This window comes from Zalophus californianus, chromosome 1, assembly GCF_009762305.2.
Source record: "Zalophus californianus isolate mZalCal1 chromosome 1, mZalCal1.pri.v2, whole genome shotgun sequence".
Classification (NCBI taxonomy): domain Eukaryota; kingdom Metazoa; phylum Chordata; class Mammalia; order Carnivora; family Otariidae; genus Zalophus; species Zalophus californianus.
Window position 1 is genome coordinate 110,208,997 of NC_045595.1, and position 26,861 is coordinate 110,235,857.

The 26,861-nt window shown below is 40.9% G+C and overlaps 1 protein-coding gene across 6 annotated transcripts in view; it reads left to right on the forward strand.

Moving 5' to 3' along the window:
• Positions 1 to 26,861, forward strand: part of KCNAB1 (potassium voltage-gated channel subfamily A member regulatory beta subunit 1) — a 398,382-nt gene that overhangs the window by 193,573 nt on the left and 177,948 nt on the right. The window contains exon 1 of one of the 6 annotated variants that reach the window (XM_027587684.2): positions 9,727 to 9,825. The exons of the other annotated variants lie outside the window; for them this stretch is intronic. Coding sequence (XP_027443485.1) covers positions 9,776 to 9,825 — 50 coding nt within the window. The 5' untranslated portion in view covers positions 9,727 to 9,775. Of the gene's footprint in view, positions 1 to 9,726; positions 9,826 to 26,861 lie in introns of those variants that run through there. 6 annotated transcript variants of the gene reach the window in all.

Consider the following 26,861-nt stretch of genomic DNA (forward strand, 5'->3'; position numbering starts at 1 on the left):
CCTTGGAGTAACATACCTACCTTTGTGGCTAAATTTGGGGTTGAAAACTGGTAGAAAGTTGTCAACTCTGAATGAAGGAAACTTCTAAAAACCAAGTCTAGACCATGGGTCAAGTTCTTTTCAGACACATAAGGCTGTCAGACTATGTCTAAGTTTGGGGTGAGTACCAAGAAAATGCTGTGGTGGCAAGCTCAGTTCTCACCATCTTAACCACAGTGATGTTGTCTGAGTCTGTCCTGTGGTTTAGGCCTGCCCCAGGCCCCTGAACATCTGTGCACCTGCTGTTAGAACTTCCACCCCTCTTCTGCCTGTTTCCACAGTCTGAGCTCTGTCAGGCTGAGATTGCGGCTTATCTTCCCCGTGGCCTATCTCATAGCACCACGAGCGCTGTACCCACAGACTGTTTCCAGTAAAATTTATTTTTTATTCGGCAGCAAAGAAATACAATTCAGTGGTTCTCAAATGCTTTGACCATAACCGTAGAAAGAGGAACATTTTCCATTGTAAACCAAAGCACAAACACAGATACATGCATACTATACGCCAAAGTTTAAAAAAACAATCATTTTCCTTACATATGGGATGGGCTGTGAGCTCCGATAGTTTCTATTCTATTCCATGCCATTTTATCCTGCTTAAAAAGACTGGATGTGAACTTTAAAATAGATTTCATGACAAACGAATGGGTCACAGCCATCAACTTGACGACCACCACCTAACGTATGTTGGGAAAGGTTTATCCCACACCCACAACACAGCCATCCCTGGTATCTGCTCCTTGACCCCCCTCTGCACCCCCATGTTCCCAGTGGAGCTCTGGTACCCTCAGCTTCCTCAGAGACACCACCTGGCACGCCTGGCCGAAGTCCCCCAATAATACCCTATTTTCCACAAACACATGAATTTCAAAGAAAGTGTGAATATGGGGGAAGCCAAACTTCATTTTACATCTACATTTCCTTTTTTTTTTCCCTCTATACTGCCAACACCACAGGTGGTGCAAAAGGTGGACTCCATTCCAGGTTCGAAGAGACCTAAAAGGAATGAAAATATTCAACTGGAACAGTTGATGACTGTAAGCTGCATCGCCTGTCCTCTTAATCCAAGGAAAAGCACCCAAAGACATTAAGCTCTTTGCATGGGGTCTCCTTATGGATAAAGCCCAGTGTCTAGCTGTCCTCATCTGTCCCCAAGTCTCCCTAGCTCCTCCTGTCCCTACACTGTGGACCTTCATCCCCTGCGGTTGCCCGAGGAACACCTGTAAATGCTACTTTCCCACACCCCCTCTGACACACTATTCATTTCTTAATTCTGAGTAGCCTGGCTTGCATACCTGAGAGAGATTTTTTTTTAATTTTTTATTGTTATGTTAATCACCATACATTACATCATTAGTTTTTGATGCAGTGTTCCGTGATTCATTGTTTGTGCATAACACCCAGTGCTCCACGCAGAACGTGCCCTCTTTAATACCCATCACCAGGCTAACCCATCCCCCACCCTTCTCCCCCTCCCCCGAAGAGAGATTTTAAGAATACCCCTGCACAAAGCCTCATACCCAGAAATTCCCATGTAACTGGTCTGAGGTGGGGGCGGGGTATTGGTGTTTTTGAGTGCTCCCAGGTGTTTCTGATGAACAACCAGGCCCGAGGAACCCCTGGATGGACTGACCCTCCTGGGGGACTTCAGGAGGCAAGTAGGGGGTGACGGTGTCCGGGTTCAGTTCTCTTCAAGATGCTCTCTCCACTCTTAGGAGCACAAAGAGGATTCCTCCTGATAACATAGCTAGGAGCTACTTCTCCTAAAGATACATCATTAATTATTAGAGTTTGTGCTATTTACATACACATGAAGGAAGAAAACTTTTACATGCAACATAATCTGCACAGACCCCCATTGTTAGGAAGAATTGTATCCGCCTCTCTCCCCCCACCCTGTCATTCAGTGTCTACCTTCCAGGCTGTGAACTTAAATCTTCCTGCTTAAAATGGGCTCCAAATATGGAGCGCTCTAGCTGCCACAGTTTTGTCTTTCTAAAATTTGAGGATTAAGGTTTAATGCTTAAATCTAAGGATTCTGGTTAAAATTCACTAGGTCTGGGGAGGGGGCCCAGATTCTGCATTCCTAACAAGTTTCAGATGATATGGATGCTGCCTAGGCCTTAGAACAGATCAGCTTCTGGTCAGAGATCCTCCCCTGTAAGCGGGCGAGTAGCCATGTGGGAGTTTATGATGATGCCATGAAGACTCCTCAGAGACCTGAGTTCAGAAGAAAAGAGAGTGTCACCAAGCCTCTCTAGCTACAGAGAAGCTTCGTTCAGTGAATTGGCCTCCAAGGTCAGGGCCCTTTCAGTGTCCTCAGCTGATGGGAGAGTGCAGAGCTTGCTGGAAAGTCCCCAGTGGGTTCATACTCCAGCTGAGACCTTCCCTTCTTGGCCCCCTTGGCTGACTTCAAAGCTAGTTCTGATGGCATCAAAAGCAGGGTGGATTTAGGCTCCAACATATTTAGGATTGGAGAATTTAAAAAGCCCAGGAACAAACACTAGTGACTATACAGAAAGGCTACTTATTTAGAGTGACACTATAACGGCTAATTTACTTAAATATATAGACCAATAAATACTAAGAAGTCAAAGAAAACAAAGAACTTGTAAGTGGAAAAATGTATCCTGCCTCTTCTTACTGTAGACTGAAGATCTGCTTTGACATGTTGAGCTTCCTCTTGATGTTTTTAACAGTTAATGCCCTGGCTGAGATACTACATGATCACTTTCCTATTCAATGATTTGCTAGCACCTCAGGGTCTTGAATCCATCTGATCTTCTTTGATTAGGTAATCAGAGTCCTCTTCTAGAATGGCCTGGAGAAACACTTTGGAACACAGCTCCTTTTCACATTTTGGTGCTTTCTGTGGGGCTTGTCTTGACCAGAGACACCCAAAGCTTCTTTTTCTTAGAAAAATCTGTATCATTTTCTCTTGAGTTTATTTCTTGCTGGTTAACTTTTTAAAGGGGTCCTTTGTGTGAACCACAAATAATATGGGACTGTAAATAAAAGGACCACTTCCCTTAATAAAATCAAACTCCTCTAAGTTTGGAAAGAGAGGGAAATCTACTTCGAAGAGAAGGACTGCTCGACTTCCCAGCCCAGATTCTTCCTTGCTCTGGTTCTGTCCTTCCCTGCCAAGAGCAACTTTCTCCTTCTGGAAACTACCACTAGCTGCCACTGACCACCCACCATTTGCCCACAGATCTTAGGTGGTGGGTGCGTCTTCTTAACATTCTTTCCACATGTATAACCATGAGTGTACCTATTATCTGCTCAGAGGCATAGCTGAAAAGATGGGAATATTTAAAAGACCAGGGCAGTGAATCTCAAATTGGAGGGCCTATTTAATATCTGATAACAAGGTCCTAATCCCAAAGATTCTGTTTTACTAACATCTAGGATGATTCTGGTCTGACCAAAGACTACACTTTGTGAAACACTAGCTAAGAGATAAAAAAAATAAAATAGAAATAAACAGAGAGAATAGCACACAACTAAATAGGATCAGGTGGTAAATTTGTGCTCTGAGAGCCCATGATGTCTACCTCTGGATCTAGCCCTCTGTTTACCACTAATTCTAGACCCAGAGGGTGAGGTCCAGAAACAGAGACTTCCCTGCTCCCTCCTGTCCAAGGTTAATTGTCCAAGTTCTGAAACCTGGCTTCTTTCTCTGATAGTTGATGATAATGCCCTGTATTTCTTCAAAGGCCTTACCCTCCACCAGAAGGGTGTCCCATATCCCATTGAGTCAAAGGGACAATCACATCTGAATCCAACACGATATGCCTAATACCTGTTCAAGAAAGAAACAGAAACATACAGTGTCCATTAAGGGGGGGCATAAGGGTGCCCATAGGTCACTGAAGGATAAATAAAGTTTACAAGTTCACACAACTATTGAATGGTAGACCAAAAGATTTCTTTGGTATGAATTTTTGCTTCTTCCACCTTATTTTACTGTTCACCCCAATACTCTCAATTCTTCATGGTGAATATGGAAAACTTACCTTTTGGGCACCCATATATGTACCCCAAAAGTATGGCCTCTTCTTCCCAGAGCTCACCTTCTAAACAGGCCAAACAAATTAAATCAAATTAAATCAAATTTTCCTATCCATTCTACCCTATAATAAACAATAGGCTGCCTAAAATCTTTCCTAGAATGAGAAGTATAAACAAATAAATGGCATAATTTGTTTTATTTATTTGTAGTTTAATTGCATGCTGTGCTCAGCAGGCAGTGGATCAGATTCAGAAGGCGCTGTAATTCTCCTTTTCCCGGTGGCAAAGGGGAAAAGTGAATTGCTCCATTAATAATGTTTGTTTTGGGGAGAAAGAAGTGGGTTGAGGTTTTAAAAATAAATGTACCAGTTTTAAAGTTGAGTTTTAATTTGGTTACTTTTTTTTATTACGTTCCCTAATTCTCCAAGTTTATTATATAACTGAGAATAAAGAAATACCCTCTTTGGTCACTTGTAGTGTTAACATGAAGAAAAACTCAAGTTTAGTGAGACTCAAGAGCTCTGGAATTTGAGATTATGGAACTTGAATTTGAAACAGATTTATGGATTTCTGAACATATTATGGCCTACAAAACAAAAATATTTCAGTTTGAGAATATTCCATTTGAGATCCCTGGGCCCAAGGTAATAGAAATGTGAAAAGTTGTTCGCGTGATTACATTTTGCTAGAACAAACTGTAATAGAAGCAGGGTTGGTAAGTTGGTCCTAGTGCTGGAGCAGGGTTTTAGCCATTTAGTTGCTCGATAGTGGGGACAGGTAGAGGGGCATTGCTGGGATATGGCGGTTGGGGCACCTGGGGAGAGCTTGAGTCAAGGACTCCTTACCGACTAACTGGGAAATTCAGTGTTGGAATATTCTCTACCAATCCTAATTTGAACTAGAAACAGAAGGGTAATTACCAACTTTAGCCTGTATATGAAAGAAATGAAGGAAAAGAGAAACAACTGAGAAAGAAAGGAGAGGAAAATAAATCAATGAGGCTGTCTGGTGTGGTGTTCCTCCGTGGTATCTCACCACAGAGCTAACTGAATTAAATCCAGTTTTTGCTAAGCCCGATTTTTGCAGCCATCTCATTCTTCTGAAGGAACAAATGGGGGAGTGCAGGCTTCAGTTAAATGAACATTAAGTGCTCACCCTTCCTGAAATAAAAGGGATGTGTTTGCCCCTGTTATGGTCTGATACATACCTTTTCCATGTTTATACGGTTAACGATATGGTCTGGAGTAGCTATTAGCAAAGAGATCTTCTAGCCGACACCTGACAGGAAATAAAGCAAATCAACTACAGTTTAAGCTCTACGTTTCGTTATTTTTGAACTGGGAGGAGAGAAGCTCGGAGGAAATCATGTAATTTATGGTATACGAAGTGCCGATGTATACGTGGTCCATGAAAAGCTATGGTCATGCTACAGTCTGTGAAGAAATAAATTAGCGGGAGCATCATCTCTCCCAAGTAAGGAACACGCAACACTTCACTAAGGAGAGTCGTGCCCGGTGGAAAAAGCACGACATTTGTAGTTGGCCAAGATTTAAGCTCCAATCATGACATCGTCTCTTAAATGCTTTATAATCAGAAGAAATCTTAGTACCATTTTTTCCCCTAAAAAAAACCCAGGTATGCTAAGTGTCGGGGTTGGTGTGAGAATTAAATGAAATAACATATGTAAATTATGTTATTAATAGTAAGTGGTTACCTAGTACTAGCTCTGACAACCATCAAAAATGAAGAAGTCCAATGTAAAGGAGTCTTGGAAAAAGGCAAAAGTTGATTCATGTTACGGAGACATTTTTCTTTTCCTATTACAGCCTTTACATTAATTCATCAGATGACTTTTCAGACATCTTGCCCACCTGGGTCTGTTTTGTTAGCCTGCCACAGTCGTAAATGAATAGAGTGATCGGAGTGATAGAATAAAGCCAGCTCTCCTACTGAGATATGAGAGAGAAGAAAGAACCAAGATGATATTATTTTCATTTCAGAGTACATCTCTTTCTTACAAGGTATTCCAAGTCTACGTGGCATAAAATCTGTAAAGATCCTGGGGAAAATCCTAAAATGGAAAACATGTATTTATTAATGTCTTACCAGTCAGGTTAAAAAAAGGTGACACAAATTTAATAAGCCTAAAAAGACAAATGAAAAGACATTTAGCCTCAGGGACCAGGCAAAAGGTGCGATCCAGTGTTTGGAATGTGACGAAGAAAGCAATGGAGACAAGAAAAACAGGACTGAAATTATCCCAGGAGAAATCAGACCATAAGCCCCACCATCTCAGCCAAAATGTGGTTTTCAACCCCTGTGAATCAGCTCCCACAAGTGGGCTAGGACACCACTGCTTGCTGTTGGAGGAGAAGGTCAAGTCTCTGCAGGCTCCTAACACTCAGATGCCTCAGTCTCTCATGGATTTGTCAGTGCCAAGAACCTGATTCATCAGAGAGAGTTGGAGAGCCAGTAGAATTGGGCTCATTTGGGGTTTCATATAAGAAACTGATCCAAGCACGTTATGTACAGAAATGTATCCGTTATAGCATTTTATTGCCTCTGTGCAAAGATTAGTCAAAACAGCACTTAAGGAATCTGGAAATTTCAAGCGTTCAAGTTCTTTCACAGATTCACATAACAACTAATTTAGAGAGCTTGTCCATCATTTCCCAGCAGTATTTTTCCTTCAAACATTAATTTCTAGTTCTTCAAAGTTTTGACCTTTAAATTGTTTCACAATTCCTATATCTTCATGTACTTTAAACTAACACGGTGCTTCTGTGAGATTTCCAAGGGGAATTCTCAATGTGTGCAGTATGGATCCAACAGGGCAGTGACAGTGAAACCAGAAAGAGAAGAATCAGGAGGATTCTGGTCCATTCTTCTTCTCCTCCTCTCCTCCTCCTTCTATTCAGGAAACATCAGGACCATCTATCTACCAAAGAGCCAGACATTGTTCTAGACACTGGGGAGACAGAATAGGGTACACAGGGCCCCTGTTCCCAAGGTACAAGTAAGCAAAAACAAATACATTAATAAAAGAATGTAGGGAGTAGTAAGAGCTCTTACAGGAAAAAAAACATAAGGGGCAGAGAGAAAAAGTCACAGGAGGAGACTTATTTTAAGATAGGGTGCTCAGGGTGGGCTTTTTGAAGCTGTGACATTTAAGCTGAGGTCTAAAAATGAGATAGTCAAGAGTGGGAGAAAGAACATTCAGATAGTGGAAACAGTATATGCAAAGATCAGGAGTGGAGAAAGAAGTTGGCTTGGGAGAATGGCTTGGAGGCGTGCAGGAAGAGAAGCAGACCAGACGAGGGACTATTGCTGCAGTCCAGGCAAGAGATACTAGCGATTAGATTAGGGTGGTGGCAGCAGAGATTCAGGGCAGCTGTTAGAATTGAGACTTAGATCGGAGATGGAATGACATTTCTTGCTGGCCAGTAGGGCATGAGATCGTCTTCCCTGCTTTCTGGTCTGAGTCACTAGGAGGAGGCTGGTGTCACTTACTGAGCTGAGGAACAGGTTTTAGGGGAAAAAATTCAGAGTTGCATTTTGGACATGTGAGGTCGAGAAATCTGCATGACAAGTGGAACTATAAGGAAACTATACACTTGTGTCTGAAGCTCAGAGGAGTGCTCTGATCTGAAGAAATAACTTTGGGAGTCATGAACATAAATTCGATATTGTTATGGAATCCGTGGGAATGGATGTGATTCCCTATGAGGCATGTAGTTAGATTGGGGCCTCCACTGAGTGAAAGTAAAGGAGCTTCCATTTAGGGTATTCATCTTTGATGAGTCTCTCCATTTCAAAAGCTCAGCTTAAAAATTAGTTTTATGGAGAGTCCTTCTATTTCCCTCAGCCCTCCAAAACTTTTCTCTGGACTGAAGCAGAACAACTTTTACTAGATGATGCTATCAGCCTACGCTGAAGCACTTGATGAGAAACCGTATAAGGAATTCATCCTGATGTTTAACATAAGGATGTTGTGGAGGGTCTTGATTATATCACACCAGTGGGCATAAACTAGCATCTGGACTTAAGATCCATTTTATTTAGGCAAGCATAGGGATTTTAAATATTTTAATTGTATTATTTATACTAGACAAGCATGTGTTCTCTAAATAGCCACAGTTGTGTCTACTCCCTGTTGAATACCTGGCTGCTTTTCTCACATTTGTTACCTTCCTGGCCCTGTAGAGGCAGCATTTGAGTTTGCTGCCCCAACCTTTGCACAGTATGGTGACAAGGATGATGATGATGGTGATCTTGATGACAGCATGGTGAGGATGGTGGTGATGACTGTCTACATGTATTGAGCACTCTGTATGTCAGACACCGTTCTGAGTTCTTCATGTCTACTCATAAGGACCCAGTGACCCTATGGGGTAGCTGCTGACTTCCCCTTTTCACAGATGAGGAAATTGAGGCACAGGGAGTTCAAGTACCTTGTGCTTGGTTATACAGCTCCTGAACTCTTAAACATTTCATTATACTACATTGACTAATGGCAATGGTAATCTGTTCTAGAAGCACAAATTTGTCCTTGTGAGATTATCTGGTGGCAAGCAGAAGAAAACTAAAAAGAGAAATCTTGAAGTAATGCATTCATGTCATGTTCCAGCCAATGGTGGGACAGCAACAGAAATTACCATTGCTGTCTCTAGTCCAGCACTGTATGGCCCACCAACCCATGAGAGGTCCCATTCAAACTGCACAGGAGGTCATAGCAAAGTCCCCTGTTTAAACAGCTGTTGGTGTCACAGGTACCTTCTAAAGAGGGAAGATAATCAGTGGCATTGAGGGAGTTGGTGACCCTCTACCCCACTACTTCTACTCTATGTTTTCCAGCTTCTTCTTTTCTTCCTTAATTTTTAGTTCCTACTGAGTTCTTTCCTCTTCTCTATAATTTCTTTGTCTCCCTATTACTTACTACATAGACTAAGCCCTACTGCAGTTAGCTAAACAATTTCTGAACTTGTTAAGGCAGAGATCACTCCCAAGTGATCTTTTATCTTTTATCTTTTTCAAACTAATTTCAAAAGGCAGAGCTAAAATGTTCTGTTTGACACAGGCCAACATTTGGATGCTTATCTTGTGATTTTTATGTTAGTTACCTGTGTCTGCCATCATTTTGTCCTAAAAGGCCTTAGTAGACAGTGCCCATGTCAGGATAATTAAACTTTGGTTCATTCTGAGCTTACAGGAATGCAAGTTCATTTGTTTTTAATTTTAAGTAAGATAAAAAGGGGAATTCATCAAACAGATCAGTTAAGAAAGGCAGCTTTCTTCATGGGAAAAAAATTCTTCCTGGGAAAGGAGTGTTCTCAATACATTTAGGCATTTTACTTGGAGATTGAGTGGGGAAAAAAAAACTGGAATTCTAAATTACTTCATAGCCATTGACTCCTAAGGATGAGCAAAGAATAAAAAACAAAGCATTTCAGAAGTTAAGACATAAGCCCATGAAGATACAGGTTTTGATTCACCAAAATTCCCCGGAAAAGTGTAGTGCTAGAGATCCTGTACCACAAATTCTACTGAAGTATTCAGTAAGACCTGGCTGAATTAGAGAATTCCTCATTTGCGCTGTGTCCTTGGCACGGGGTAGGTCCCGGGGGAGGTGTTGACAGATGCAGCCTCTGCCCTCCCCCAGCAGAGGGGAGCAGAACAGGGACTCCACTGTTGGAACACTGCGTGTTAAAGGTTCTGAGAGCGTACGCATGGGGTGCCATAGCAGGCACTCAGCAAAGGAATGGAATCGCACAAATGGGTAGGTGGTTGCGTCGGGGAACAACTTAATTTTAAATCATGGGTTTAGTATGGCAAGGAAATGAAAAACCTGAACCAATCTGGAAGCTCTCCTAAGAAATCTCTTTGAAGTTTCTCGAGAAATCTCAGAGCAGACACAACAACGCTGTTGTTATTCTCCTAGTTGGCAACACGGAGCTATCTTGTGCTGTGTGAGTTGGGAAAGGTGAGCAGAGAAAGCAAACAGAATTCTCCTGCACAGAAGAGTCAGGGCTAAGCAGACAGCTCTGGGATAACAAAGGAAAGCTCTACGTCAGGGGAGTGCGTGGGATTCTGAGGACGAGTTGTGCATGAACAGATGCAGGCTTTCCGTCATGCTGTGTGGTGTGCTGGGCTCAGTCCGCCATCTCTCCGCATCCACCTGACGTCGGTTCATTAAATTACACTTTATGTCTAATTCAGCACTTACTGTCCTGTTGTTCACTGTCCCCCTGCTTTCCTTTTCCTTGTTAATCCTCATCTAGGGTTTCACTGGTCATACACACTTCTGGACCCGCACAGAGAATTTCCTCTAGCCTGTTCAAAGATGGAGGGGCCAAAGATACGGGGGAGTGGGTTATGGCCAGAAGCTCCCCTCATTCCATAAATTCTCTGATCTGCCCTCCCAATAAATGGAAGGCTCTAAGGTGGGTGAGTGTCACCCTGGGAGCTAAGCTGTGTGAGATCTGTGACATTCTTGGCTTTTCTGTAACCGCGCTTCATTCTATTGATTTTTGTCCCCCATCCTAGTATGTGTGTTGTGAAGCAATCTCAGGCAAGTGAGGGTCTCTCCCTGCTTTTCACAGAGGACTGTGCCTCTGTTCTGGGGGACTGGCACGGTGTCAGGGAGAGCATGGACTGGGCCTAGAGTCTCCATCCACTGAGGAGCTCTGTGAAGTGGCTCAGGCTTATCTGTCCAGGCTTCCTAGCAGCCATTCCAGCTCAAGTCCAGAGTGAGGCCCAGGGGACCGGGGTTACACTTCTGCCCTCAGACCCCCCGTCATCCTGACCTATCTGAGTATCTGCCAATAACATTTCTCCTGAGGGCTCCTCTTGGGGACCCCCATCAATGTCTAGGTCTCTTCCTTCCCTCTTCAGAGATGGTTGTTGTCCACAGGCTGGGAGGATATGGGCTATGCCTCATCACAGATTCTTCCAAAGCTTTATTTGCGCCCAGAGTTTTTCCACTTCTCCTCTGGAGATGAATATCTGCATTCTGTGGTGTCGCAGTCACAGTGAATATACTGTAGCTCCAGCTTCTTAAATGGGAGGGGTCATGGGAGAGGCCGGGGGTTGAGGTAACAGGAAATAGAAGGGAAAGATGCTTCAGTGAATATGTAATAATATCCTGTCCACACAGAGTTCACCCCAAGCCCTCACCCCACCTTGGACCTTTCTACTGCATCTAATACTTCAGTGGCAGGAACCCCACTAAACCCCGGGGAAAACCCCCTCCATTGCCGCCCGTCTCCTCTTTACCAAGTCTCCCAGTAGTATCCATACCTCGGTCTTCTTCCTTCGGGGTCATGTTCAACAGATCTGTTCCATGTTCCCTTAATGCTCCTTGCTGCCCAGGCCCCACGGGGAGCAGCCTGAAAAGCAAACAACCCCCACCCACAGGAGAGAGGCTTTGGTGGGTACTGGGCAGGGAAAGGCTGTAGCCCCACCAGAATCCAACTGGCCCCTTTCTGCCCTCCACACCATTCTGACAAGCTTCTGCCTCAGGGATTCCCCCAAAGGCACCTAAGACCATGGGAGTGGGACTGGCTGCGTGTTCTCCAGGCTGGCTGTGGACTGCCTTGGCGCTGCTGCGGGGCTGGGCATCTCAGCCGGGAGCAGCACACATGCCTGGCTACCCCCTGTGCCGAGATAGTGGATCTGGCATTCTGCATTCCCATGGTTGACAAAAAGCTCCTCAGATGATTCTAGCACAGACCCACTGGGAGAACTCTGCTCCGAGCAATTGTCAAGTCGTTCACCAAATATAAAACTAATTAGAAGTGGAGGTAAAAATCTGCCAACTGAGTAGCTATTCTTCAGGCGGTCAGCTGTTCATTGTCAGCTTTCTGTCAGCTTGAGTTTCCTTCCTTTCATGAATACCTATCTTTTATCCCATCCTTTCTTCCTTTCTCTGTCCTTTTTCTGTTTTCTTCCTTTTTTCTTTTCTCAAACATTTATTGAGCTCCTGCTATGTGCCAGGCACTGTGCTAGGTTCCAATCATCCAAGGATGAATCAGACCCAGCCCCAGCCCCAAGAGGCTCACAGTCAAGTCAATACATGATCATGGTTAAGTGTTGTAGGTTGCCTTAATTGTCTATTGCTGTGTAACAAATTACTCCAAAGTTTAGTGGCTTAAAAACACATTTATTATCTCACAGTTTCTGGGGATCAAGAATCCAGGCGCAGCTTAGGTGGGTCCTCTGGCTCAGGGCATCTTAGGAGCTGACAGACAAGGTGTAGGCCTGGCCATCAGCCATCTCGAGGCTCGGACGGTAGAAGATCCACTTCCAAACTCACTCATGTTACTCTTGGCAGGCTTGAACATTTCATGGCTGCTTGCTGGCCTTCCTTCATTTCCTTGCCATGTGGGCCTGTCTACAGAGCTGCTCATGACACGGAGGCTGGCTTCTGTCAGAGTGAGCAAGCAAGAAAGGGTAGCAAGAAGTTATTGCTTCACTGTATTGTTTTCTAGGAACCAGTCTCTGGGTCCAGTCTACACTCCAAGGGAGGGGATTGATGACACAGCGTGTGAACACTGGGAGGCATGGATCACTGGGGGATGCTCACAGAGGCTGCCTACCACGGAGGTGTTACCCTGTGTCTTTTAGAACACTTGTGCCTCAAATCATCTGGCCCAAACACATCAGTTACCCTTTCCTAAAGATGCAGTTAGGAAGGCAGGTGAGGAAATTTAAGGAGCATTAGAATAAAGCCCCAAAGACAGAATAAATGTAGTTCATTATTCCTGTTTTCTGACTTCGCCAGAAGTTACATCTCCGTTTCCGTCTCTGATGGAGAATGGAGATAACCTTACCAATCCTGCTTAGGCATATCCTCCGATCCATGCCCCAGAAAGACAGGTTCCAGGCAGGCAAGTAGAGTACAGTCAACCGAATAGCCAATATTCAGCTCAATATGCATCCCTATTTAGTTCCAGAGAAACTAAGGCATTATAACTTGTGATGTATCTACTTGACTCACTATTTTTTTTTTTTTTGGAAGGAATACAGGGTTTTATTTTTATTTTTTTTCTTTAAATTTTTTATTGTTATGTTAATCACCATACATTGACTCACTGTGTTTTTGATCAGACTTCCAACCAGCAAAACCTGCAACTTTAAGAATATAGCTCACATGCAATATCCAAATGAGAGATTTCCATCCAAGAATCTAGCCTATGAGCCCAGTTATTCATTTATAGTGCCAGATGAGAGAAAGTCTGAAGGCACCCCAAATTGGCTGCCTTGGGATAACACATTTGAGATGAAGTCGATTGATATTTCAGTGTCTGCTAGACCTGAGTTATAACGACTCATGTTTCAGTCTAGAAGATTAATAATATACAAATGGATCCTGCAGTGCAATTTAAGATTTTTAAGAGAATATATTCACACTCATGTCATCATTTTTGAAGAAATGAATGCAGATAGGAAATATCTAAATATTTTTGACAGAATGCATGATACATCACCAAAGAATCTACTATTTTAATTTATACACATTGCCAGCATTGAAATGAGACCCACATCCTTCGATTCTAACTCAGTCTCATAAGCATTAATGCAGCGGCCCTTGAAAACCCTCTGAGAGGTAGGTCACAGGCAGTGACGGAGGTAATGGAGATGTTCATGCTGCCTAGACCACTTCCTCATTCACGCTCAATGCTCCACTTGCCTTCTTATGAAACAATTAGCTCTGCCTATGTTGACTACCTTAAAAGTCCTTGTTCATTGAAATACTGCAGCAAATTGATGGTGACGTTTTCTTTAGTACAAAAATAAAATAAAATAAAAATACTCTGACTCAAAACTTAGGATTTTATTGCCAGTTTTGTCAAGGAGTAAATTTGTCTCCATGATCAAAATTTAGTTTAGGAGGATTCCATATAATGCACATGTTTTTTGATATTTACTTACAGTCACGTTGGGGGATTTGATTTTGAACCCTCAGAACCTCAGACATTATTATTTTGTTATTCTCAACTGCATGGAATTTCATACTGCAGAAAATGTGACTGCAAGTTAGAATTCACTGGAGAAAAACATAGAAACCTGTCTTAATACATCACATATAGAGGGCGTGAAAGTGAGCACGAACACTTTTCACACAGTAAAACCCATTCCCACAATGCATCAGGTAAGGTTAAGGTGGTGACTACAAAAAATAAATTCTGCCTTCATTTTTCAAATATGATAATATCTTTCAGAGCTCATTTAAAGTTCTTTCTATTATTCCCTTGTCCATAGGCAGGGATAATCTGCCCAGGTTGCCGATGGGACAACAGGGTCCCGGAAGTGCTGGGTAACACAAGCAATCAGGCACTAATTAAACCCAAGCTTTCTGATTTTCACTCACTGCCTTTTGTAAACCCAAGAGGCTCCTGTTTTTCAAATGTAGAAATTAAGCAACTCTCAGAGCTCCCCTTCTCTGAGCTTCCATGAAAACAATACAACAAAATGCAGCACAAGTCAAATCTGCAATTAACTTGGGGATTTATCTTCACCGGCCCCACAAAGCACACATTATGGCTCTAAGTACATTTCCCTCCATGGCTGCACAAGTTTCTGCAGAGATGTCTTTTACCAGCTTAAAAAAGAAGGGCTCAAAGAGCAACATTTCTCTAGATTTTCCAGCAATGATGAAATCCTACAGACACAGGAGGAGGTTAGAGGAGAGGGACTGTGGCTTCAGACGTGGCTCCCAGGAAGAATGTCTCTGTCTTGTTGGCTTTGTCTTCCCAATTTACAGCACTAGGGAGTTCCTTGAACTGCCCACTCAGTTGGCATAACGCCTCTGGTATGTTGTGATGTGGTGGGTGTTTTATTTGAGATGGTAAAGTGGAAGAAACAAAGTCTCCATGGCTGAAGTCATGAAATAGGAATGTTTCGTGAGCATGTACTCACACCTCCCTGTCTGTCTCTGTCTATCCGTCTGTCTGTCTGTCTGTCTGTCTGTCTCTCTCTCTCTCTCTCACACACACACACACACACACACACACTTGTTCTGAAGACTGGATTCTGTTACCAGGCTTGAATAGATGCATGTTGCCACAGCGAATCCTTTGGCCAGTCTGAGAAGAGGCTCATCGTGCAATGAGTAGGAACTTTGAAGAGAGACAGGTAGAAAAGAAAGTCATAATATTTGAGCTATCGGGAGAAATATTGTTTTTATGAGAAATTTAAGAATTCCATTTCGTGTTTTCTGCATGACTATGCAATGTTTCACAAACCTAGTGACACTGCATTCTGTGTAGTACGACATTTTCACCTATTTTCTCATTCATACTTCTTAAAAAAAAAAAAATCACCAAAACCTATTTGATGCTCACAATACCATTTGATATGTTTTAATAAATTGTAGCAAGTTTTAGACTAGTATTCTCCAATAGAAATATAATGAAACTACATGTGTAATTGAAAATTTTCTAGGACCATGTTAAAAAAATGTAAAAAGAAGTAGATGATGTGCATTTTAATAATTTATTTAACCCACTCTATCCATAATACTACTATTTTGATATATGATGAATATAAAAATTATTAATGAGATATTTTATGTTATTTTTTCATACTAAGTCTTCAAAATCTGGTGGGTGTTTAGGGCCGCCTGCTGGCGCAGTCAGAGCAGGTGACACTCACTCTCGGGTTGTGAGTTCAAGTCCCACGTTGGGCATGGAGCCTACTTTAAAAAAAAACAACACTCAGTTTCGATGTTAATTTTTTTTTGTTTAAGACTTTATTTGTCAGAGAGAGACACAGCGAGAGAGGGAACACAAGCAGGAGTGGGAGAGGGAGAAGCAGGCTTCCCGCGGAGCAGGGAGCCCGATGTGGGATTTGATCCCAGGACCCTGGGACCACGACCCGAGTGGAAGGCAGATGCTTAACCAATGAGCCACCCAGGTGCTCCTGGATGTTAAATTTTTATCAGAAATCTTTAATCTGTATTTAATTTTAATAAGATTTACATTTGAAAAAGTTCACATTTGCAAGTTGTTCCAGACATACTTAAGATAGCTGAATTGAGTACCAATTTTTAAATTTAAATTAATTAAAATTAATATTAAAAATTCAGTTTCTCATTTGCACTAGCTACATTTCAAGTGAACAATAGCCACACGTGTCTAGTAGCTATCATATTAGATGGAACAGGCTTAGAATAAAAAACTTTTCATCCTTTGAGCCACCATGAATCTCCCTACAGATGGATTTATTACTTTTTTACCTTGCCAAATAATCTCTACTTGTTTGATATTTGTTATCCTCATAGTATCTTTTTTAATGAAGGACACAAAGGATGTGTCAAATTGGTCTTGAACATTTTTTAAAATTTTATTTTATTTTATTTTAATCCCAGTATAGTTAACATACAGTCTTATACTACTTTCAGCTATATAATATAGTGATTCAACAATGATATGCATTACTCAGTGCTCATCATGATAAGTATATTCCTAACCCCTTTCACCTAGTTCACCCATCCCCCAACCCAACTCCCTTCTGGTAACCATCAGGTTGTTCTCTATACTTAAGTGTGTGTTTTTCAGTTTGTCCATTTTATTTTGTTCATTTGTTTTGTTTCTTAAATTCCACATATGAGTGAAATCATATGGTATTTGTCTTCCTCTGACTAATATCGCTTAGCATCATACCCTCTAGATCTATCCATGTTGTTGCAAATGGCAAGATTCCATTCCTTTTTATGGCTGAATAATATTTCATTGTGTATATATACCACCTCTTCTTAAGCCATTTATCTATTGACAGACACCTGGGTTGCCTCCATCATTTGGCTGCTGTAAATAATGCTGCATTAAACATAGATATATCTTTTCAAATTAGTGTTTTTGTATTCTTTGGGTAAATACCTCCTAGTGGAATTACTGGATCATATGGTAATTCTATTTGTAATTTTTTGAGGAACTTAAAATTTTCCACAGTGGCTGCACCAGTTTGCATTCCAACCAACAGTGCAAAAGGGTTCCTTTTTCCCACATTCTTGCCAACGCTTGTCGTTTCTTGTGTTTTTGATTCTAGCCATTCTGCCAGGTGTGTGGTGGTATCTCATTGTGGTTTTGATTCGCATTTCCCTGCTGATGAGTGCTGTTGAGCATCTTTTCATGTATCTGTTGGCCATCTGGATGTTCTCTTTGGAGAAATGCCTGCTTATATCTTGTGCCCATTTGTTAATTGCATTGTTTGGTTTTTGGTGTTGAGTTGTATAAACTCTATATAATTTGGATACTAACCTTTTATATGATACATCATTTGTAAACATTTTCTCCCATTCAATAGGTTGTCTTTTAGTTCTGTTGATTGTTTCCTTTGCTGTGTGGAAGCTTTTTATTTTGATGTAGTCCCAATAGTTTATTTTTGCTTTTGTTTCCCTTGCCTCAGGAGACATATCTAGAAAAATGTTGCTACAACCAATGTCGGGGAAGTTACTGCCTGTGTTCTCTTCTAGGATTTTTATGGTTTCAGGTCTCATATTTAGGTCCTTAAACCAGTTTGCGTTTATTATTGTGTGTGATATAAGAAAGTGGTCCAGTTTGTTTTGCATGTTGCTGTCCAGTTTTCCCAGCATCATTTGTTGAAGAAACTGTATTTTTCTCATCGCATATTCTTGCCTGCTTTGCTGAAGATGAATTGACCATATTATAATCATGGGTTTACTTCTGGGCACTCTATTCTGTTCCATTGATCTATAGGTATACTACAATTTTGTAGTATATCTTGACATCTGCGATTATAATACCCCAGTTTTGTTCTTCTTTCTCAAGATTGCTTTGGCTATTCAGGGTCTTTTGTGGTTCCATATAAATATTAGGATTATTTATTCTAGTTCTGTGAAAAATGCTGCTGGTACTTTGATAGGGATTGCATTATACCTGTGGATTGCTTTGGGTGGCATGGACATTTTAACAATATTTGTTCTTCCAATCCATGAGCATGGAGTATCTTTCTATTTGTTTGTATCATCTTCAATTTCTTTCATCAGTGTTCTAAGGTTTTCAGAGTACAGGTATTTTACCTCCTTGGTTAAATTTATGGCTAAGTATTTTATTATTTTTGGTGCAATTGTAAATAGAATTGTTTTCTTAATTTCTCTTTCTGTGACTTCATTATTAGTGGATAGGAATGCAATGGATTTTTATATATTGATTTTGTATCCTGTGACCTTACTAAAGTCATTTATCAGTTCTAGTAGTTTTTTGGTGGAATATTTAGGGTTTTCTATATATGGTATCATATAATCTGTAAATAGTGACAGTTTTTACTTATCAATCTGGATGCCTTTTTTTGCTTGTCATATTGCTGTGGCTAGAACTTCCAGTATTATCTTGAATAAAAGTGGTGAGAGTAGACATTTTTTTTTTAAGATTTTATTAGAGAGTGATTGAGTGGGGGTGGGGGAGAGGTAGAGAGAATCTGAAGCAGACTCCACACTGAGCACAGAGCCTGACGTGGGGCCTGATCCCACAGCTGCAAGGTCATGACCTGAGCGGAAACCATGAGTTGGATGCTCAATTGACTGAGCCACCCCGGCACCCAGTGAAAGTAGACATTCTTATCTTGTTCCTGATCTTAGGGGAAAAGTTCTCAGTTTTTCACCATTGAGTGTGAGGTTACCTGTGGGTTTTTTATATATGGCCTTTAATATTTTGAGGTATGTTCCCTCTAAACCTACTTTGTTGATGGTTTTTTTTTTTTATCATGAATGGATGTTGTATTTTGTCAAATGCTTTTTCTGCATCTATTGAAATGATCGTATGGCTTTTATCTTGTTTATGTGATGAATTATATCGACTGATTTGCAAATATTGAACCACCCTTGTAACCCAGGAACAAATGTCACTTGATCATGATGAATGATTTTTTTAACATATTGTTGGGTTCAGTTTGCTAATATTTTTTTGAAGATTTTTGCATCTATGTTCATCAGAGATATTGGTCTGTAGTTCTCTTTTCCTGTAGTGTCTTTATCTGGTTTTGGTATCAAGGAAATGCTGGCTTCATAGAATGAATTTGGAAAATTTCTTTTCTATTTTTTGGAATAGTTTGAGAGGATGAGTATTAATTCTTCTTTAGATGTTTGGTAGAATTGACCTGTGAAGTCATCTGGTCCTGAACTTGGGTTTGTTGGGATTTTTTTTGATTATTGAGTCCATCTCTTTGCTGGTAATCAGTCTGTTCAAATTTTCTATTTCTTCCTGATTCAGTTTTGGGAGGTTCTATGTTTTTAGGAATTTATCCATTTTTTTAGGTTGTCCAATTTGTTGGCATATGATTTTTTTATATTATTCTATAACCCTTTGTGTTTCTGTGGTGTCAGTTGTTATTTCTCCTTTTTCTGATTTTATTTGTGTCTTCTCTCTCTCTCTTTTTTTTTTATGAGTCCAGCTAAAGGTTAATAAATTTTTTTGATCTTTTCAAAGAACCAGCTCCTGGTTTCATTGATCAGTTCTATTGTTTTTTTAGTTTCTATATCATTTGTTTTTGCTTTAATCTTTATTATTTACTTTCTCCTGCTGGTTTTGGGTTTTGTTTGTTCTTCTTTTTCTAGCTCCTCTAGGTGTAAGGTTAGGTTGTTTGAGAATTTTCTTGCTTCTTGAGGTAGGCCTGTATTCTAAGAGGGAAGTTTACTTCCCTCTTAGAACCACTTTTGCTGCTTCCCAAAGATTTTGGACCATTATGCTTTCATTTTCATTTATCTCCATGTATCTTTTGATTACCTCTTTGATTTCTTGGTTGACCCATTCATTGTTTAATAGTATGTTATTTCACCTCCATGTATCTGTGTTCTTTCCAGATTTTTTTCTTGTGGTCAATTTCTAGTTTCATAGCATCATGGTTGGAAAAGATGCATGGTGTGACTTAAACCTTTTTGGATTTTTGAGACTTGTTTTGTGGCTTAATATGTGATCTCTTCTGGAGAATGTTTCATGTGCACTTGAAAAAAATGTGTATTCTTCTGTTTTAGGATGGTATGTTTTTAATATACCTGTTAGACCCATGTATCATTGAAAGCCACTGTTTCCTTGTTGATTTTCTGTTTGGATGACCTGTCCATTAATCTAAGTAAGGTGTTAAAGTCCCCTAATATTATTGTGTTACTATCTATTATTTCCTTCATGTTTGTTAATAGCTGCATTATGTATTTGGGTGCATAAATATTTATAATTGTTATATCTTCTTGTTGGAATGTTCCATTTATGATTTTACAGTGTCTGTCTTCCCATGTTGGGTGCATAAATATTTATAATTGTTATATCTTCTTGTTGGAATGTTCCATTTATGATTTTACAGTGTCTGTCTTCATCTTTTGTTATAGTCTTTGTCTTAAGGTCTATTTTTTCCAATAGAAGTATTGCTACCCTGTCTTTTTTTTTTTTTGCTCCCATGTTGGGTGCATAAATATTTATAATTGTTATATCTTCTTGTTGGAATGTTCCATTTATGATTTTACAGTGTCTGTCTTCATCTTTTGTTATAGTTTTTGTCTTAAGGTCTATTTTTTCCAATAGAAGTATTGCTACCCTGTCTTTTTTTTTTTTTTAACTTCCATTTGCATGATAAATATTTTCCATCCCTTCACTTTCAATCTGCTTATGTCCCTAGTACTGAAATGAGTCTCTTGTAGGCAGCATATAGATGAGTCTTGTTTTTTTATACATTCCATCAACCTATGTCTTTTGATTGAAGCGTTTAGTCCATTTACATTCAAACTAATTATTGATAAGTATGTATTTACTGCCATTTTGTTACTTGCTTTATGGTTGTTTTTGTAGTTCTTCTCTGTTCCTTTCTTCTCTTGCTCTCTTCTCTCATGGTTTGCTGGCTTTCTTTAGTGATATATTTGGGTTCCTTGCTCTCCATTTTTTGCATATCTATTACTGGTTTTTGATTTGTGGTTACCATTAGGTTTGTATATAACATTGTCTGCATAGAGCAGTCTATATTAACTTGATGTTGCTTAAGGTTGAACTCCTTCTTTACTCCTCTCCCCCTCTCCAATGTTTTAGGTATCTGGTATCATACTATATATCCCTTTATTTTGTGAATCCCTTGATTGATTTTTATAAATATACTTAATTTTACTACTTTTGTGCTTCCTACTTTTCTTACTCCTACTTATGAAAAACCATAAGGTGGAAAAACCTTTCCACTCCAAGAGTGCCTTTTAGCATTTCCTGTAGGGCTGGTTTAGTGGTCATGAATTTCTTTAACCTTGCTTGTCTGGGTTTAACCTTGCTTGTCTGTCTATCTCTTCTTCTATTCTGAATGATAGCCTTACTAAATAAAGTACTCTTGGCTGCAGATTTTTCCCATTCAGCACTTTGAATATATCATGCCACTCCCTTCTGGCCTGCAGAGTTCCTGCTGAAAAATTCGCTGATAGCCTTATGGGGTTTCCCTTGTATGTAACTTTTATTTTCTCTTGTTACTTTTAAGATTCTCTCTTTACTACTACTTTTTACCATTTTAATCACTTACTCTGTGACTTGGCGTGGGCCTTCTTGAGTTGATTTTGTCAGGGGGCTCTCTGTGCCTCTTGGATCTGGATTCTGTTCTGTAGATTCAGGAAGTTGTCAGCTTTTATTTCTTCAAAAAAATATTTGGCCCCCTTTTCTCTCTCTTCTCCTTTTGGGAGCCTTATAATGTGACTGTTATTATGCCTGATGCTGACACTGAGTTCCTTAAGTCTATTTTCATTCTTATTTTTTTCTCTCTCCTGTTCAGCTTGATTGCTTTCCATTACTCTGTCCTCTAGGTTGCTGATCCATTCTTCTGCTTTCTCTAGTCTACTGTTTATTTCCTCTTGTATTTTTTGAAATTTCAGTTATTGAGTCCTTCATCTGTAATTGGTTCTTTTTTATGTATTCTGTCTCTCTGTTAAGCATCTCAATGAGGTCCTCCACTCTTTTCTCAAATCCAGTGAGTATCATTATGACCATTACTTTAAATTCTTTTGCAGATATATTGCTTATCTCTGTTTCATTTAGCTCTCTTGCTATGATTTTGTCCTGTTCTTTCATTTGGGACATATTCATCTGTCTCCTCATTTTGTCTAACTCTCTGTGTCTGTTTCTATGTGTTAGGAAAGTCAGCTATGTCTCCTGCTCTTGAAAGTAGTGGCTTTATAAAGAAGGGGCCCTGTAGTGCCCTGCAGTGCAATGTCCTCTGTTTGCCAGAACCCAGTGCTTCATAAGTGTCTCTTATGTGTGCTGCATGCTCCCTACTGCTGTGGCTGAGCCATGTTTGCCTTCAGTCCAGTTGTCTGCAATGGCTCTTTGCCTGTTTTAGGCAGGGTTTATTTCCTGTGTTGTCAGTGGGCCAATCTGGGGCTGCCTTGGGCTTGAGTGGAGTCAGACCAGGTGTTTTCCAGAGATGCAGTAGCACTGAACCACAGGGTGCTGTCCCTATGTTGTCCCCTGAGAAGCTTTTGTTGGTGGGCGGGGCCTGCAGTCAGACCAGATGTCTGTCCACAGCCCACTGCTGGGCTGCAGTCAGACTAGTGTGTGTGGTTATCTTTCCCTCTCCACAGGCAGGAGTCACTTTGGAGTGGTCCTGGGCCTTGTTGGGGCTACTTGCATACTGCCAGGCTCCTGGCATTGCTTTGGATGGGCTCCAGCCAAGGGCATATTGGAGGGGTCAGGTTTGTAGGAGGATGTGGGGGGAGGGTGGTGGCAGTGTTAGCAAGGTTTGCACAGGTTACCTGTGGGAGTGGAGGCCTGGCTGGAGGGGGCATGTCCACAGGAGATCACGGGGGTAGGGTGCACTGTTAGCAGATTAGGTGAGTGTTGGCCTTGTGCTGGTTTCCACAGGTGTCTGTGTGTCTAGGCTGGGGGGCATGGGAGGGAAACAGGGGCCACCAAATTCTTTGTTCCTGGAAAAGTCTCCCATTGATCCCAGCCCCTCTAGTACACACTCTGAGATTAGTGATTAAATCTCCTTCCCATATACCTCAAGTGGTTTTCAAACTGCTCCAGGGCTGTCTGTTTTGCTGTCTCTTTAAGGGCAGGGGCTCAGTGTCCTCTCACCCTTTCAGCTTTTCTAGAGCTGAGCCAGCTGATTTTTAAAGTTGCAGGTGCAAGGCCCTGCTGATTGTAAGAACTCACAAAATTCTGCCCCTCTGGTTTTGAAAGTCAAATGTTATGGGGATTCATCTTTCCCATGTAGGTTCCCTTTGCCTGGGGTTGTTGGTGGGAGGGTCTGTTTCTCCCCCTTCTCTGAGCCTACAGTGTCCCTCCATCCCATGGAGAGTCCCGCAGGTCCATTTAGCTCCTGACCTCATCACCACCCTTCCTACCTCTCTTCAACGTGGTCTTGTGTTTACACTTAGCTGTGGAGAATCTGTTCTGCCAGTCTTCAGGGCATTTTCTGGGTTATGTACATTGATGCAGGTGTTATCTAGTTGTATCTGTGGGAGGAGGTGAGCTTAGGTTCCTCCTGCTCTGCCATCTTCCTCAAAAGTCTTAGATGGATTTATTCGAAAGGATTAGAATTTTTGGCAAAATGAGGCTTGAGCATTTTTCTTGATTATTCCACATCATCCCTTCACTTAAACCAACAACAAAACAAAACAAAACAAAAAACCCCTCCTAAAGTCATGACATAATTTTGGTGGGTCATTTCTGTCCCTCCATTGACAGCTGTCCAGGTTGATGAAAGTTCCATTTCTTCTATGGGAAAGAGATAGAGAAAGAGGGAATTGTATTCTGGTTCCTTCTGGGAGAAAGCCAACAGAGAAACCAGAGGAGGAAAGCAGAGGGAGAGCCCAGAGGAAACTGAGGCCCCATTCCCCATGTTCTCACTTCCTGCCATGCCCTTCCATTCCTCTCCCTCATTTTACCTCCCAGACACTACAGACTGACTTGCAACAACTTGGATCTCTGGAATTTCTTTGGAAGAATCTTGGAAAAGGCTGTGTTTTCAAGCAAATTAGAAAACACTGCATATACCCGTGGAAAAGGTTACACTCCATTTTCCTCAGCTTTTTTCCAATTTTTTTTTATTTTTTGAGGAGAGAACCTGGGCTGCCCATTGGGCTCTGCTTCCAGCTCAACCTCTTCCCACTTGTGTGACCTCAGAAAAGAAGGCTCAGTTCCCCTTCAGCGAGACACCATTTTGATGAGGATGAAATGAGTTTGTTTGAAAACATTTCTCTGGGTGTCTGGTGGATAAAAAGTCCTCAAGAAACCGTGGAACTTATCACTGTTGTTTTAGACTATGAGTTCATTAAAGTTTATCAACAAAGAACTTTGTAATCACTAGGCATAAAAAAAAAGAGTATTTTAAAGGCAGAATATCCTACCGTACTCAAAAGAGAAACATTCCTTGCATGATTTGGTGGGGGGGAAAGGTATTTATTTTGAAATAAATGAATCTTGGGCTTGTTTTCTGTGAATGTTCCTGGTAGCAGCACCATCCCAGGCCTACTTTGAAGAGGAGTATACATTACCTTCAGAACTCCTTTCAAAATTGGATCATTTGAGTCATTCTGTTGAAAAATGAATACAAACTCCTACACGGCGGAAAAATACAAACTCTGCCAGTGGTCGCTCATCTACTTTTCGGTATGAACTCATGACTTCTCCCTTTTACTTTGCCCAGTTTTCCCTCTCAGCATCCTATGGTATCATGAGCCTCAGGCTATGGCTCAGAAGGGACATCAGAAGCCAAGCTTCTGTGACTCTAAGAGAATTTGTAATGACCTTACACCTTGTCGGTCCTCTCCCATAACACATTGCCAGTGGTGCTTTAAGAAATTTCAGAAGGTGAAACCCTGTGAATAAGCAACGATTTCCTTCTAGCTCATCAGCTCAGATCAGTGGACTCTTATTGCCTCTGGATTAGAAAGGTCAGTGACCTTCAGCCAGGATCCAAGAGGACAAAAATGAGCAAGGACACTAGGAGAGCAATGAGCGATCTCCTTATGTAACAGTGAGGAAATGATCACTGTGGTGTGTGTGCATCATTATGTGAATTTATGCCATCTGCAAATGATCAGAGTAGATAGAAGATGCACATCACCATGTTATGCAATATGTAGTGTGTCATTATAGATTCTATTTTTGACCAACATCCTGAGACACTTAACGGATATTTAACTGCAATAAACTTTCTATAGATTTGTCATAGTTTGAGAAAAGTGAAAATAGGAATGTCACCTTAGAGGCAAACATAGTGTGGTAGAAAAAGCCCTAGGAAATCCAAATTTGTATCCTATCCTCCCATGTGCTGGTGGTGACCTTGAGCAAGTCAGTTTATGCCATTCAAGCCTCATTTTACTCATTTGTAAATGAGCATCAAGATATTTTCACCGCGGTGTTTGCGTGGAGGCTTAAACAAGACAACAAATGTGGTTTTCTAGGGCTGTTCTTAAGTATTAGATTGAATTCATTTTAAATATATGTAACTTTATTTAACCATAGCAGAGAATGTTCATAATCTATTGTTATATGAAAATAGTAGATTACCATAGTATTCATAAACTAATCTAAATTTTGTAATTAGATATTCACATCATTGTATCCAGCCTGAAAATCTCCCTCAGACTCTAGATTTGTATGTGCAACTGCCCACCTGACATCTGTACTTGGACCTCAGATTTTATATATCTAGAACCAAACTCCTGATCTCCCCCTACTCCCACCCAACCTGCCTTTCCTCCAGCATCCGCCCCCCATCTCAATTAATTCTCCATCTCCATCCTTCCAGTCATAAGAGCCAAAACTTTAGAATCATTCTCGACTCTCCTTTTTCTCGCCTGCTCCACTGCTCTATGCAGAACCCTCCAGTGACTCCCCATCCACTCAGCATCAAAACCAAAGCCAACAAAGCCCTTCATGATCTGACATCCCCAATTCCCCAGTAATTCCTGGCTCTCATCATTCTTCCCACCTCTGCTCACTCCGCTTCTGCCACATCGGCCTCCTGGATATTCCTGCAACAGATTAAACTCAGTCCTGCTCTAACACCTTTGCGCTGGCATCTTCCTGATGTCCCTCCCCCGCCGTTCATGTGACCCCCTCTTGATCAGTGTCACATCTCATCTCAAATGGCCCCCTCTCAGTGATGTCTTTGCTGGCTCCCTACTCCATATTGCAACCTCACCCGCTCCTTGCTTTATTTTTCTTCATGAAGCTTATCATTTGATATTATTATCGCTTGTGCATATGTGGATATGTATGTGCACACAAACATATACACAGAAACACAAGCATATTTGTAATTTATTTCCTTGTTTATTGTTAGCGACTCCCCACTACCCTCCATAGGGCTGGAATCTCTGTTTATCACTGCTCTAGCCCCCACTGTCCAGAGAAGTGGTTAGCACAGAGGAGGTTCTCAGTATATATTTTTGGAATAAGGAAGTGGATTATTTATATTCATTCAACAAATGTTATGGAACCCCCACACTAAGCCAAGCATCGTTCTAGAAACTTGAAATACCACAGTACATAAAATAGACAAAGATATCATTCTTATAGAGCCTTATTTACATCTCTGTCCCTGTCTACATGTACACTTATGTCTATATCTTTATATGTCTGTCTATCTACTTACCTATTTATCTATCAAAAAATGGGAAAGTGTATGGTGCTGGGATTATGGGTGATCTTCCATATTTGGGCTCTTCCATGCTGTCTAGATTTTCTAAATTGACATATGATTACTGTTGTAAACGGAAGCAACTATGCAGATAGGAAAGAGGACAAAGGAACAGTGAAATGTAAAGGAAACCTTGACATTTATGAGTTCATGTGGACTCAGTCAAACATATAATTACATATTAAA